Source organism: Neomonachus schauinslandi, chromosome 2 (genome assembly GCF_002201575.2).
Source record: "Neomonachus schauinslandi chromosome 2, ASM220157v2, whole genome shotgun sequence".
In the NCBI taxonomy this organism is placed as follows: domain Eukaryota; kingdom Metazoa; phylum Chordata; class Mammalia; order Carnivora; family Phocidae; genus Neomonachus; species Neomonachus schauinslandi.
This window is the reverse complement of record NC_058404.1, coordinates 14,856,046-14,870,866: the sequence shown is the minus strand read 5'-3', so window position 1 is coordinate 14,870,866 and position 14,821 is coordinate 14,856,046. Positions and strand designations below refer to the sequence as shown.

The following is a 14,821-nucleotide window of genomic DNA, read 5'->3' as shown; positions in this document are numbered from 1 at the left end:
CGAATTCAAAAGGATATATGCATCCCTAGGTTTACTGCATTATTTACAATAGCCAAGTTGTGGAAGCAAACCAAATGTCCATCAACAGATGAATGGATAAAAAAGATGAGAGGTACACCTACACCCACACGGTGGCACACTATTAAGTCATCAAAAAGCATGAAATCTTGCCATTTGCAATGACACGGATGGAGCGAGAGAGTGTGAGGCTAGGTGAAATAAGTCAGTCAGAGAAAGACAAATACCATATGATTTCACTCATGTGTGGAATTTAAGAAACAAAACAAATGAAGAAAGGAAGAGACAAATCAAAAGACTCTTAACTATAGAGAACATACTGCTGGTTACCAGAAGGGAGGGCGGTTGAGGGGATGACAGAAACAGGGGAAGGGGATTAAGAACAAGCGGCATGCACCTCAGTAATATCACGTCCCGAGGAGAAGAGAGCACTGCACACCACTCTAGTGTGATTCCGGGATCATTACTACAGAGCAGACAATTATTTTAAAAAGGTATGTTCCAAGTCTACTAGAAGCTTCATTATCCGAAGTAGAAATGACATCCAAGGCTGAGGACTCTAAAGCTGCACAGAACAGTACTGTTCTCGTTTTGAGATGAGGAAATGGAGGCCAGAGGTTTCCGTGGCTAGCCCGAGCACCAGGTTAGGAGGCCACGCCGAGACTGGCACTCTCACCTCCTCCTCCGCCCCCCAGGATTCATTCCAGTGCATCGGGCTAGGTGAAGTCTTTGATATATTCAATGCCTTCCCTCCTTCCACTTGGGACATACTTCTAACTCTCTTAGGATGGGGTTGCCTCTCACGGACTCACGAAACAGCCGATGGCCCACAATCTGCGCTATAACCTTCCTACAAATGGCCAAACTGACTGGCCTTCTCCTCTGCTGGCTGAGGGCCCACTTCCCGAGAACAGGCCAAAACAACACAGGTAAAACTAACAAGACAGTAGATATCGGGATTTCCCATTACTAAAAGAAGATACAAGCAATTACAGACAATATGGTTAAATCTAGATAAAAACATGGCTCCCCCAAACCGCTGTAAATAGAGAAGAGACCAACAGAAAATACACCAACGAGGTGATAGCAGTGGCCTCCAAGTGGCCGACTATGACCACGCTGGCCTTATTTCTACCCTCTGTCTGAACTTAGCAGCAACAATTTCCATAGTCCTTTCTAACAGAACAAAGATTTCATAAAGGGAGACCTCCCATCCTCCAAAATCTTCAGTGTATAACTTACAGATTTTGTCCAATGTGTGATTTTATAAGGAAACACATAGGTTTAGAGTCTCAAACTTTTTGCAAAAGATCCCAAATCCCCTGACCATACGAAAAGCCATGGAGGCCAATTTTCTGAAGTTTGAGCAATGACAGCCATAGTATATCATTTATAATATTATAAATGGAAAAAAACAAGAAATGTTTAATTAAAATTTGTAAATTAAAAAAAAAATTGTTATAGATTACAAGCACCTAAGCTGCTCATCTTGTTACAGGTAAACTAAGAAACACAAAATAGGGAACACTCCACCCAGGATCCTTCCTGAAGTAGCTATGAAAAATTCTACCTTGTGACACTTGCAAACAATTTCTTTGTCTTCAATAGTTGTATTGATCAGGTAAGAAACATACACGAGAAACATTCTTGAACCCACTGTTCCACAGCGAACGTATAACATTTTTTCCAGCTGTAACAAAATAAAAGTACTTTAATAATTCAGAGATTTCCTCCTGACACATACTCTAGGATAATGTTCCCCACCTTTTAAAAGTTTATTTTAGTACCAACTGACTAAATTCTTGAACACTTTTTACAGGCTGTTCCTGCCTCAGTATAAGAGTGGGATCATTACTATTCCACCTGTTCTTACTATCATTGGCAACTTCCCAAGATTGTTTGTGTTTAGTTCGGAAATAAAAGCTGCCTGAGGGGTTATTCCACTAAGTTACATACTTAATGTTATTTAGGTATTTTATCAAGGCAACTAGTTCTCCATATTAGGGTCATTTGCTCTAAAATCACTCATATAAAAACTGCTTACAACATTTTACACATTTTAATATGTAAAATGTGTATAAAATGTGCATTAGTTAAATCCCATTTTTAGTCTCAGGATATGCTGTTAAAATGCTCTAGAACTATCTAAGACTCACTACATATTTAAAACTGCAATCTAGTTGATTTCCTCTCCCATCGTAGTTGACCAAGGTTCACCTGTTCCCCCGGATGTAAGTCTCCCACAGGAATGTCAGTGAGTAAAGCCGGGTAGGACTCATCACACAGTTCTGTTCCATGAAGAGACACGTGCGTTTTCTGAGTTAAATTGGCATCCTGTCCTAAAAGTGTTAATATCGGTGTTTTAAATACAGAGAATTCAAACTTTATCCTAACAATTCATACTGCACAGACCATCTCATAACTACTTCATAACCATATTTTAAATACACTTCCTGTAGTTGACACCACTGATATTTATTTTATGGTGAATGAACACTGACCAGTTTTTAAAAAGGAATGTTTACCAGGTTTTAAACCAGCGGTGAGCTTCACGTCTCTGATTCGGGTCTTCTCGTGGGACTCAACGGTCACAACCAAACAATACATTTCATTGGTCAGGGCAGGAGGGTCATGTCGCAGATGCACAGAAATGTTTGGGACTCTGGAGATGATCCTTTGGGGGGAAAAAAAACCTTAGCCGAATAACCGATTCTTAAGAAAACAAATTATTCAAAGTATTTAGAAGAAACAAGATGGCCTTCCACGATCTGCCTAGCGAGGTGGACGTACATTGTGCTTGCCTGAATGACTATGCTGTCCCAGTGAAGTTCATTGTCAGGGAGCTTAGGCCGTCTTTTGAAAGAACGCGAGGCCTGCAAAGCTTCTTGGGAGGAAGCAGCGTCCCCTCCTCCTCCTTGCCAATTTAAAACCACACATCTTCCCGTCTCGTGGCCCAGAACCAGATCTACCGAAGTAATCTGAAAGATGGAGGGCTGTCAGAAATGCCACCTCATACTTGCCACCATCCCCTCACAACAAATGACATAGTGACTGCTGGTCTGTCGAGTTCCTCTAGAGACCCACAGGGTGATGAGGTCAGAACACCTGCTGGGACAGTTGTCCTGGTCATCTATCAGCTGTGACACTGACTAGATTCACCTTTAAACGGAGATAAGAACCTGACGTAACAAATGCTCAGTTAGTGGTTGCTGAGTGAAATACATCAATGGTTTGATGACCATTAGCATACTCATAACCTAATTCCTAATTCCAAACATACTTTTCCCGAAGACATCTATAATATTATTAACTGAATAAATGTCCCTTTCAACTAAATCCATTAACAAATGTACTCAAAATAGTGTTATTAATTATGATTTCCATCTGGTAAGCTTCCTTAGGTACCTTGCAAAAATAAAATATGTAATTAGGGATTTAGTCAAAATCATAAAGAATTTTTTTTTTTAGTGAATAAGCAAAAAACTCTGGATTTTGGTTAATAATAAAATGGACAGGTTCACAGAAAGTGTTATGGGAATACTGGTAGTACAGTCTTAAGTTTCTATCTTAGAAATGGTCCTAAGTTTAGATCAGCCAAATATCACCATGGTTTTCAAGCCATAGAAAACAAGCACTTAATGAAAGCTTATTATGTATTAATCACTATTCCAAGCAATTTACATCAACTAACTGATTTAATCCTCACGAAACACTAAGAGGTAGGTACCATTATTATCCCCACTTTACAGATGAGTAAACTGAGATACAAAGAGGTCAAGTAACTGGCCAGGGCCACATGCTAGTAAGCTGGAGAGGCGGAATTTAAACCCATGTAGTTTGGTTCAGAGTTTATGCTCAATAAAAATAGTATTTTCACCATATATTTCTAAAAGGGATTTTAATTATGAATATTAAATGAATCCTTTAAAACATATATGTCTTCATTTTTTTCTTTAAAAAAATGCAATCAGAAATGTTTAAACATCAAAATGATATAGCTCTCTAGCCTGAATTATGTCATATTATACAAAATATAATTGCTACAATACTTAATATATATATTTTGTTTAAGTCTTTAACTGATTATGTAGCCATCAAAAATGAGGTTGGTCTTATGTACTAACAGGAAATGATGCCTAATGTCCACTGATAAGTGAAAAAAATCAACGATAGAATATTATGTATAGATTAGTCTCAATAAAAGAAAACCCACCAAACCATGAATGACTGCCCTTGCGAAGTCCAAGTGGACAATGTTGATTTTTTACTCAACAAACTTGTGTACTATCTGAAATTTTTTCTGACATACACATATACTTTTGTCACTTAAAGTATGTTTTAAACAAATTTCATAACTAACCTCAATTTTCTTTCCCACGTCTTCAGTTTTTGCAACAAATTTAAATAAAAACTTCCTTGTTTTACCAGGAACTAAACACATCTTTCCCTGAGTCAAATTTTCTAAAACTTCACTTGCTTTGGTTGCTTCTTCGATTACACAGAACTGGTTATACTCCTGTAAAAGAGGTCAGAGCAAGGGTCACAGTTTATAAACATCAAATGTCGTATGCTTTGCTGACACTGAACACCAAATGATTTGGAGTGAGGTAAGTTTAACTGCTTGAAAACTAAAGCCTTATGAAGGGTGATTAATGAGAAGTAGGCTTATGCCCAATGGAAGCTCATCCTCTCCAAGCTACCACAAGGTAAAGACAGTTCACCGTGTACAAGCTGATGTCTGCAAACATTTACACATCCCTTTCCTGGGGAGAAACAAAGATTTACTCTTTGTTTCATTGGACGCTACTGTCTATCATCCCCTTTTCTTAAAGGGCTTTCTTTTTACTTGGCTTCTGTGACCCTAAAATATCATCCTTCCTGACTACTTCCTGTTTTTCCCTCAAAGATCTTTTTTTTTCTTCTTCTTGTCCCCTTAATTCAGAGGCTCCACGGGCTTCATTCCTTGGCTTTCAGTTCTTTTCCCTTTATGTTCATTTCATTGCAAAGTTTATTCATTTCTATATATTCCACACCTCTATGCTAATATTTCCCACATTAAAAACTAATTCTGTCCTATTTCCTTGGCTGAAAGTTCATATCCACAACTGTCTAGACTAGGAGAATTCCACTACCACTCAAATTTAGCATGTCCCAAACTGGATGTACATCTACCGTCCCAGAAGGGCACATTCCTTACAGATGAATAAAGGGAGACATCCTTCCTGTGTACATCTAGGCAATCACCATTTTCATCCATTCAAGGACTTTCCAAGAGCCACCTTCTATCCTAGCAAATGAATTATCTTCACAGAAAATTCTCATTAGTTAAGTTTAATACTTACCCTCTAATTTTCATTTCTATTCCATGCTTCTGAAACCTAAGTACTACTTTTTTTCTTATGATTTGTATCTTGGATTTCAAATAACACATATGCAGAATATAATCTAACTTTAAAAACTAATTGCTTTACATTTTATATTAACATTTTAAATTAGTTTTTAATTATAGAAGTTGTTAAGAAAAGAGGGGAGAAAGAAATGGGATAGTAGGATATAAGAAAAGTAAAAAAAGAATCTATTTATCCTAATTCCAGATTTAAAATATTTCCAGAAAAAATTTCATAGTTGAGCAAAAAAAAATTACCTGTCCTAGGAGAGCTTATTTTTTTTTTTTTTTAAGATTTTTTATTTATTCACAAGTGACAGAGAGAGAGAGGCAGAGAGAGAAGCTGGCTCCCCGCCGAGCAGGGAGCCCAACATGGGGCTCGATCTCAGGATCCTGGGATCATGACCTGAGCCGAAGGCAGACGCTTAACTGACTGAGCCACCCACGTGCCCCGAGAGCTTATATTTTAATAAAGAAAATAATTTACCAAAAAACCATACAAAGTGAAAGCACAGATAAGTACTATGGTGGGTTATGGCTAAGAAAATCGATGAGGTAGGCAGGGAAGGTGTCCCTGAGGAAGTGAGGCTTTTAAGGGCATAAAACATGAGAAGGAATTATAAGAAGAGGGACGACCAATCCAAGAAGAAGTAACATCACGTACAAAATCCCCTGTCATACTACTGAGTGATCTCACTTACATGTGGAATCTATAACTCATAGAAACAGTAAAATGGTGGATGCCAAGGGGTGGGGAAAATGGGAGATGCTGAGCCAAGGACACAAACTTGCAGTTATGAGACAAAAAAGCTCTGGGGATCTAATGTGCAGCATGCAACTATAATTAATCAAACTGTATTATATACTCAAAAGTTGCTAAGAGTAGTAGATCCTACATGTTCCCACCACAAACAAAAGGTAATTATGTGAGGTGATGGATATTAAGGAACCTTACTGTGATCACCATTTTGCAATATATGTATGTTTCAAACCATCATGTTGTAGGTACACTATAAAATAAACAAGTAGTTATTGGTGGGGGGAGGGAGGGCGGTCCTTTATTCATCCTATCCCCCTTCTTTATCTTCTACAACCAACACTCAGCAATCCAGACTTCTCTATTTGTAAATGCCTCTTGTAGCCCTTTCTTTCCATTGCCACCACTACCATCCTAATGCAAATCCTCACACTTTAGTACTTGGGTTCACATAAAGAGGCTCCGGTTGGTTTCCATAAGAGCATTTCTTTCACTCTATTTCATCACTGGAATAAAGTTTCTTAAATTCTAAATATCATGCTCTTGCTTTAAAACTTTCAAACTAATCAGAAGGAATCATCGGGTAATGGTTCAAAGTTGAATAAAACACACTGATCTTCAGGTGACCCTGGTTCATTGAACCGATCCTATTCCAGGGTTATTTCTCAGTTGTGAAGAGTCAAAAAAAAAAAACCAAAAAAACAATTAAGATAAGTAAAGTTCTTTCTTTACCACCATCCAATAAATAGAACATGAATAAATGAATGGATAAATAAATCTTCAAATACTTCTCCTACTAGCCGATCCCTGCTGAACTCTTCAAGCTCCTTCAAGCCACGCAGCCTCATGTCCCCCTGGCCCGGTTCACAGCCTCTCTGCTCTTGGGAGGCTGGGTCCCCGCCACCCACAAACCCAGAATGTACACTTCTGCTTCCGTTGGGCATTTCCTCTTGCCAAACATGTTCCTCCTTTTTCATCGCTTTACAGTATCTTCATTTCCTCTTTATCCTGGAAACCTCCTCCCTTTTCTTTGGCATGCCTACTCTAACAGTATTTCTAGCTATCATATAACTTAGTCCTCACTACCTACTAGGGCAATTTGTGGGTCAGTCCTGGTCCCTGCCCCCAGAATGCTTCCATTTCAATGGGGCTGACATATGCTAAATGCTTTGAGGTTCACCACGATGCTAAGAATACTTGCTGGTTAAATGCTTGCTGGTTAACGGCTCAATATACTTTCTGGGTGACCAGAAGATAATTATCTCTGAAATAAGCTTGTAACTGAAATATCTGGAATGTAATCAAGTACTTGACAACACTCTAATACATGAAAGAAATGTACAGATGTATATAATCCCAGTTCCACAGAAAGAAAAAGCTGCTTCTATGTGCATACACAGAAAACGTCGCAACTGCTCAGGAAGTTAATAGTGATGACTTCCAGGTAATGAAATCGGAGGGCACACACTTTTCATTTTATATCCATCTATTCCACTTCAATTTCTTTAACATCAAATATTTAACAGTTTTATCATAAAAAAACTAATACCAGTGTTAGAATGTAAAACAAATGATTCTGAAAATTAGATTATATTTGATAGACCTCATTTGAAATTCAAGTCATATATTACAAAAAATAAAAGTTCCTACATTTCATAGAATGGAATAAAAACAAAACAGAGAGGGAAAAGTGTAAAACTTGAATGGCTAGTACAGAAGTTGATCCACTTATTTTCAAATAGACTTTACCGAAGTCCATTTGTTACTATGCAACCATTAAGACCTAGAATTCACTAAGTTCATTTCATCTAATTTAATGCAAGCTACAGTAAGATACACACATGGTAAAAACACAGTAAGAGGTACTGTTACCTGATTATTAAAGCTGACACAGAGCTTGGAAAACCGAATGGGATGTGGACAGTCAGCCTTCAGATAGATATCAAACCGCACAGGAACATCAACATGAAAACTCGGGGCGTGAAACTTGGCTTTGCATTGTACTAGAAATAAAACAAAGAGAGTCACACACTACAGGACCCTCAAGACACACACCCATGATTCTCTGATCCACACTCACTCTTCAGGAAGGAAACATCTACCCTGGATAGTCTTACTGAATTCTGCCCTTAAAGCATTTCAACACACATAAATGTAGCTCATTTTCAAAACAAAACAAAACAAAACAAATTTCAAGAAGTATAACTTCAAAACCACCTTTAATTCTAAAAACACAGTTGCTCCTGAAACGTAACTAACATAGGAGTTTAAAGGGAAAAAAATCATTTTGTTATTTTTAACTTATTTCAAAATACCTGTCTAGGCATTACAGAATAAGCTTTTTAAAAGACAGTCTTTTCAAATGTATTTCAGATCACACTTAAACTACAAACGAACAAAGTAAATTTTAATACATAAGCTAAGGATTTAAAATTTTGAAAATCTTTCTAAGTCAACGGGGAGAAAGAAAAAAAATCACAATTTCATCTGCAGGATGACATATTTTGAACATTCTTTCTTTGACTTTTGTATTTATGGTTCCATGTCTGTTCATTTCGTAGCAAAAAGGATGATTTCTCTGAAATAACACTACAGGCGCCGGCTACCCACCGAATGGCACGAAGTCCTGCACCCCTATCGTGAAGACATTGCTGCCGGCCAGGGAGACTCGGTCCGACCACAGCTTCTGAGCCGTTTTCACGGCTAAGACATCACAGTCGGATTCCGGATCAGGACTCTCATTCTGCACCAACACAGAGTACAGTTCCTTCAGCTAGTAATAAAAATACATAGATGCAGGTCTAGATAGCCCCAGGGTGCATTTTATAGAAAGAACTCTGACTTACCATCAGAACATTTATGAGGTTCTTTTCGATCCGAGATTTCTGGTCATCTTTCAGAGTTGAAGCTAACATGAAGGAAGTAGGAAAAAAACTGTCACTATAAGACAGGCCAGTAAAGCGACTACCCCCACGGAAGGTATTAAAATACTACAGAATAAATACCTCTTCTAAGACGGCTAAGCACAATTCCAGACAACGTACAACACAGCTTCCTACGTGAGCCCCAATGCTCTAGATACTCGCATTTGTACTTGATGGGAAAAATCATTTCATGACATATTTAAAAAAAAAAAAAAAGGAAGGAAGAAGAATTTTGTTCTTCTCAACTATCACGACACCTCGACTATAGTAAGTTCCATGAAAGTATGAGTCCCTTCACTTGGCAAACCAATCTACACAGGGTGAAATTACGGTCAAAGACTCGAGAATTATTCTTTCAGTTTTAAGAAGCTTAAAGATGCTACATAATTTTAAAGATTCGGAATTTTACTGAAAGAACACCAAGTTACCTCTTCCAAGGAGTTCTAGGGAGTAAGTAATGTAATCTTTTAATTGGGCCATGAGGTAAGAGCACTTCAGAGCTGTAGTCAATATGGACGTGAGCAGGGTCCACCATCCTTCACTCCGATAATCACACATCACGTAATCCAGCAACCTGACGGAAGGCAAGATGTCATCAGACACGCTCAAACAGCTTCACAAGAAAGGCCCTGAAGACTTCTTGGAGGAGATAACATGCTTGACTCATTTTATATACACGTGAGAAACACTTACTGAAATGGTTTAACAGGTAATTTCACTAGTTTAGCTAAACGTGGTTTCCTAAGACTTTGAGAACGACTGTACCAGCAGAGAGTACTTGAAAAAAATACCGCAGAAATGGAGTTTCATAGAAATAGAAATAAGTATGGAAATAATAAATCCTTCAAAACACATTTCTATTCTCATTTTGCTGTAAGATAATCAGATTACTTATAAAAATAAATGGGGAACAGGACTCACTTCAAAGCTTTGGTATAATCCTTTGCATAATAATACTCCTCTCCCATTTGAACCACTGTAAAGGGAAAAAGATCTTATGTACATAATTCTAAATTATTCAAAGTTGCATGAAACTGTGGCATATTATGAATACATACTTAGATGACTTTTCATTCTTGGACATTTATACTTCTTAAATTGTGCAACAGCATTGCTCAGAAGAGTTATTATTATTTCCTGTTAGATGAGAGAAAGTGTGAAACATTCCAATAAAAATAATCTCAGGTATTCCTTGAATACTGCAAAAAATAGTTTCTATTGGGGGAAAAAAACAACAACAAACTTACAGAGTGAACAACACTTCTCTCCTTCAGCTGAATGGCAAGAATTCCCACCTTCTCTTTTTCAGGATCAGAAAGATCAAAACCTGTGTAAGATAAGACGCAACCCATTTTAGATAGCTCATTTAACATAAATCCTTCACATGAACATTGGATGTGTACACTCCTTGAATCCTTTACTTAAATATAATGTATTTCAGATTCTTAAACATTCTAGAATTTTAAAGATTCTAAGAGACTGCTTTATTGGCATGGCAACTTCTCTGTGATCTCTGTTCTGAAGAGAACATTATCGAACTCAGCATTCTCTTGCCTAGTGGCATCAACCACCTGAAGAATAATACCAACATCATTCTCAATATAGAATATACTTTCTGGAGATTAAAGTAAATAATTTCTTAACAATTAAGGTTTGATTGTCACAGAAATTGCTGAAATTAAGTGTTTATCAAACCCAAAAAAGATGTAGAGAAATTTCTAAGGTGATACAAGTTAATACTGTTTTAAAAGATCTAACATAATAAATGGTCAAAGTTAACCGGAATTAAAATATTTAAATAGACCAAAGTGGTTGGTTAATTGTGTCATTTAAGACAAGAGATGTCCAAATGTTTTAATCACACTCATGTTTAATTACAAGTTATTCTAAGATGTAGTGATACAAACAAAACATCCTAAAAACTAAAGAACTGAGGAATCTTTAAAAAGATGTTTAGTGGTGCCTGGGTGGTTCAGTCGTTAAGTGTCTGCCTTCGGCTCAGGTCATGATCCCGGGGTCCTGGGATCGAGCCTCACATCAGGCTCCCTGCTCCGCGGGAAGCCTGCTTCTCCTTCTCCCACTCCCCCTGCTTGTGTTCCCTTTCTGGCTGTCTCTCTCTCTGTCAAATAAATAAAATCTTAAAAAAAAAAAATTAAAATTAATTAATTAATTAAAAAATAAAAAGATGTTTAAAAAACACACATTTTTACCTCAACATAATTTGTTACAGCCTATGTAGCCAATGGAAAAACTGTGATAGCAATCTGTGCCTTCTGAGGTTGAGAGAAAAGGGAGGAGGGAAAAATTATTTACTTAGTATTCCTTGTCGCCATGATCTTTGTCCATAAAAGTCAAGAACACCTGTTTGTGTTTCTAATGGATCAGGATTGGGGTATGTTACAGAAGCCTGTAAAATAAAACACAGCCCTAAATAAGAGTTTATGAACCTATCACAAACCAACTCACCTTCAAACTTTGACAGAATAAAAACATTTTCATAAATACACATACTAAACATATGTCCAGATATCAAAGTTGTGAATATTTTAACGTACATTAAATTTTCACAAACATGAAAAAAAGTTCCATTTAATACCTAGGCAGTTTCACAAAAATTAAACTGAATAAATCAACCTGATTCTGACAAATGATTTCATGGTAACTAACGCCTTAATTTTCTTTTCATCTTTGCTATATAATAAACCAGTAAAAATGTTGACAATTATGTTTGATGTTTATTCCAAATGTGTAAGTGCTTTTTGTGCAAATGAAAATAATGTGATAAGGAGTTTTAAAAAGAAGACACTATTTTCCTTCTTTATCACTTGTGTATTAAGTCCTGGTATTGGTTGGGGAGGGATATTTTTGGCACCAGAATTTATAAATTTACACTGCTTTATTTTTCTTTCTCATAATTTTTTCCCTCTGAAACCAAAATATAATGCAAGTACATTGTTGAGAAATACAGAAAACATCCAAAAGGAAAAGGACAAAAATTTAAATCACCTATAAATCTACTACCACTATTAACAGCGTATACATTAGGCTTCCAGATTTTCTATGCAAATATTTGTTGCCAATCGGAATAATTTTTCAACCTGCTTTTTTCATTTAAATATATTCTGTAAATTTCACATCATTAAATATTCTTCTGAAACATTATTTGTCATGGCTGCCTGCTGTCCCACATTTTAACAAATTCCCTATGTTGTTCATCGTGTTATTTATTTTTTACTTACGATTAATAAGTCTGCCCTAAGAACTTTATAAGTAAATCTTAGTACTTCTCCCTTAGGATCTCTTATCTGCCTGAGACTTCCTGAAAACAGAATTCTGGGTCCAAAGATATGCATGATTTTGAGGCTTCTCAAATTATTATTTGACAGAAATATTATTTTACACTCCAACTAAGGATATTTGTTAATCCCATTTCCTTATATTCTTATAAAACATAGTTTTAATCACCTTTTAAAATACTGTGCTCAAATTTTAATATCCTTAATTTTTAAATACAAAACATGCAATGAAGTTATAAATCATACACAAGTAACGTGGTAGAAAACAGTTACAGAAGAAAACTGCAGATTTTAGGGCGCCTGGGTGGCTCAGTTGGTTAAGAAAACTGCAGATTTTAAAGGAAAATAAACTGATAGAACTGTACAAATGTAAATGTATTTATACATATACATACCACGTTCTTTAAATTTTAAAGGTGCTTATGGGGAAACTGGTATCTAACTATAATCACCCACGAGGAAGGCAAAATGAAATGTCAAGTTAAGAAACTGCAATTAACATTATGCCTCGAACAGGTCCTTAAGAATTTTCCACAGAGGAAAACCCCAGGAAGAAAAAGAAGTCCGAAGTTATCCTCTCTGGTGGGTCAAAAGAAAGCATATTCCTCCAAAGTCCTTCAAACTCCTATGGCAGTGATCAACAGGAGTAACAGCATGGCTCAGACTAAACTGTGACTTTTATTTTAAAGTAATTTGCCCTTGTCTTATTGCCAATCATAAGTCAGTTCTTCACAGAAAAACTTCTGCTTAATCCACAGGTGGAAATGCAGTACTCAGGCTAAAACTGAAAATAACCGTAACTCCTGAAAATACAGAAGATAAAAACTGATTCTATTCAAAGGCTTGGAAAAAAATTATGAACATTAATTAGTCTGATCTTCTTTTGAGAGAAGATTAATACATTTCCTAAGCACCAGATAATACTGGAGTCGATAACTTACTTCATGGCTACAGAGGGTTTTTGCAAGCTGCTTCCGCTCCTGGGCATAGTATGCTGCCTGCTGGTAATAGAAACCAGGATTCTGAGTCTGAATAGCTGTCAACCCTAACTTAATAGCTTCATCAAATAAATCTCCAAAGGCCTGGAATCTTAAAGAAAAAAAAAAAATCAAGAAATAAAAAAAGGATGAAAAAGAAAAAGGAAAGAAAAAGAAGCTTACTTCTAATAATTATTCATCCTGGAAACATAACCTCAGCAGACTGTGTTAAAATAATGCTACTGATGAACTGTAAATTGTTGGGTTTCTTGGTAAATACTACACACACTAATCACGGGTTACAGATAACTTCTGCATTGAAGTCGACTCTTCTGTACTGACAAAGCGTTACAAATATACCATCAAAGTGTATGTCAACACAGTTCCCACTCCTCAAATACATCCATGCTTCTGGAAACAATTTCATTTTAGAATTTTTAAACATCAGTCTTGAATAGCAAGTACCATGCCAGCAGGGATTTTGTTTTATTCCTGGCTATATTCTCAGTACCTAGGCACATGGAGGAAAACTCCATAAATACACGCTGAATAAAAGAGATGGTACCATGAATTAAGTGATTTCCATTAAGGAACTCTATGAATCAATATCTAGCATTGCTGGAAACACACCCTATGCTAGCTAGATCTCTAAAAGCCTACTTACTGACAAAAAGCTTAGCTCAATTGAGAACCAAAGTCCATGCTAATTCCATTCCTCCAAACCCCAAGTACTTAAGAAAAAAAATTCTAGAAGTATAATTTAAAACATACTGTTTAGACATCCATGCAGCATGCTCAAAAGACAACTCTGCACTTCCGATTTTTTTCTTACATAAGTCAATGTGTTTTCGGAACTGAGCAATTGCATCCAATGGGGTGTTGTGCTGAAAACACAGCCTACAGATCTGCAAAATGTAAAATCAACCCCAAAATAAAGAAGAAAAGAGAGTCAAAAGGCATATTCATTTAAAAATATGTAAAATGTGAGACTAACTTTAAAAAGACTATGACATTTCCTCTCTTAAATTCTTGGTAATAGGATGGATTTTCTCTACTATAATGGCTATGCTAAAATCAGCAGTTATATCCCCTGGATAAAGGAAATAAATTTATCCATATCTGTACTGAGTCTACTGTATACCTTAGAAAAGATTATTCAAAGTATAGAACAGAATACAAAAAATTATACCCAGTGAAGAACATTAAGGATGGATGAAAATAAAATACTACTTCCTCCAGGGCAGATTAACGTTGTTTTAGAATTGGCAGAGGGCGCCTGGGTGGCTCAGTTGGTTAAGCGACTGCCTTCGGCCCGGGTCATGATCCTGGAGTCCCGGGATCGAGTCCCGCATCGGGCTCCCTGCTCGGCAGGGAGTCTGCTTCTCCCTCTGACCCTCCTCCCTCTCATGCTCTCTGTCTCTCATTCTCTCTCTCTCAAATAAATAAATAAAATCTTTAAAAAA

The 14,821-nt window shown here is 36.7% G+C and overlaps 1 protein-coding gene across 1 annotated transcript in view; it reads right to left on the bottom strand.

Annotated features, from left to right (window-relative positions):
* Positions 1-14,821, bottom strand: part of TRAPPC11 (trafficking protein particle complex subunit 11) — a 47,095-nt gene that overhangs the window by 17,934 nt on the left and 14,340 nt on the right. The window contains exons 9-23 of the mRNA XM_021694297.1: positions 14,130-14,263; positions 13,323-13,470; positions 11,399-11,492; positions 10,333-10,412; positions 10,144-10,222; positions 10,007-10,061; positions 9,514-9,659; positions 9,008-9,069; positions 8,772-8,904; positions 8,034-8,164; positions 4,379-4,534; positions 2,809-2,996; positions 2,544-2,692; positions 2,236-2,357; positions 1,589-1,708 (exon numbers count right to left, since the gene is read on the bottom strand). Of these exons, the coding sequence (XP_021549972.1) occupies positions 1,589-1,708; positions 2,236-2,357; positions 2,544-2,692; positions 2,809-2,996; positions 4,379-4,534; positions 8,034-8,164; positions 8,772-8,904; positions 9,008-9,069; positions 9,514-9,659; positions 10,007-10,061; positions 10,144-10,222; positions 10,333-10,412; positions 11,399-11,492; positions 13,323-13,470; positions 14,130-14,263 (1,797 nt within the window). The remainder of the gene's footprint in view (positions 1-1,588; positions 1,709-2,235; positions 2,358-2,543; positions 2,693-2,808; positions 2,997-4,378; positions 4,535-8,033; positions 8,165-8,771; positions 8,905-9,007; positions 9,070-9,513; positions 9,660-10,006; positions 10,062-10,143; positions 10,223-10,332; positions 10,413-11,398; positions 11,493-13,322; positions 13,471-14,129; positions 14,264-14,821) is intronic.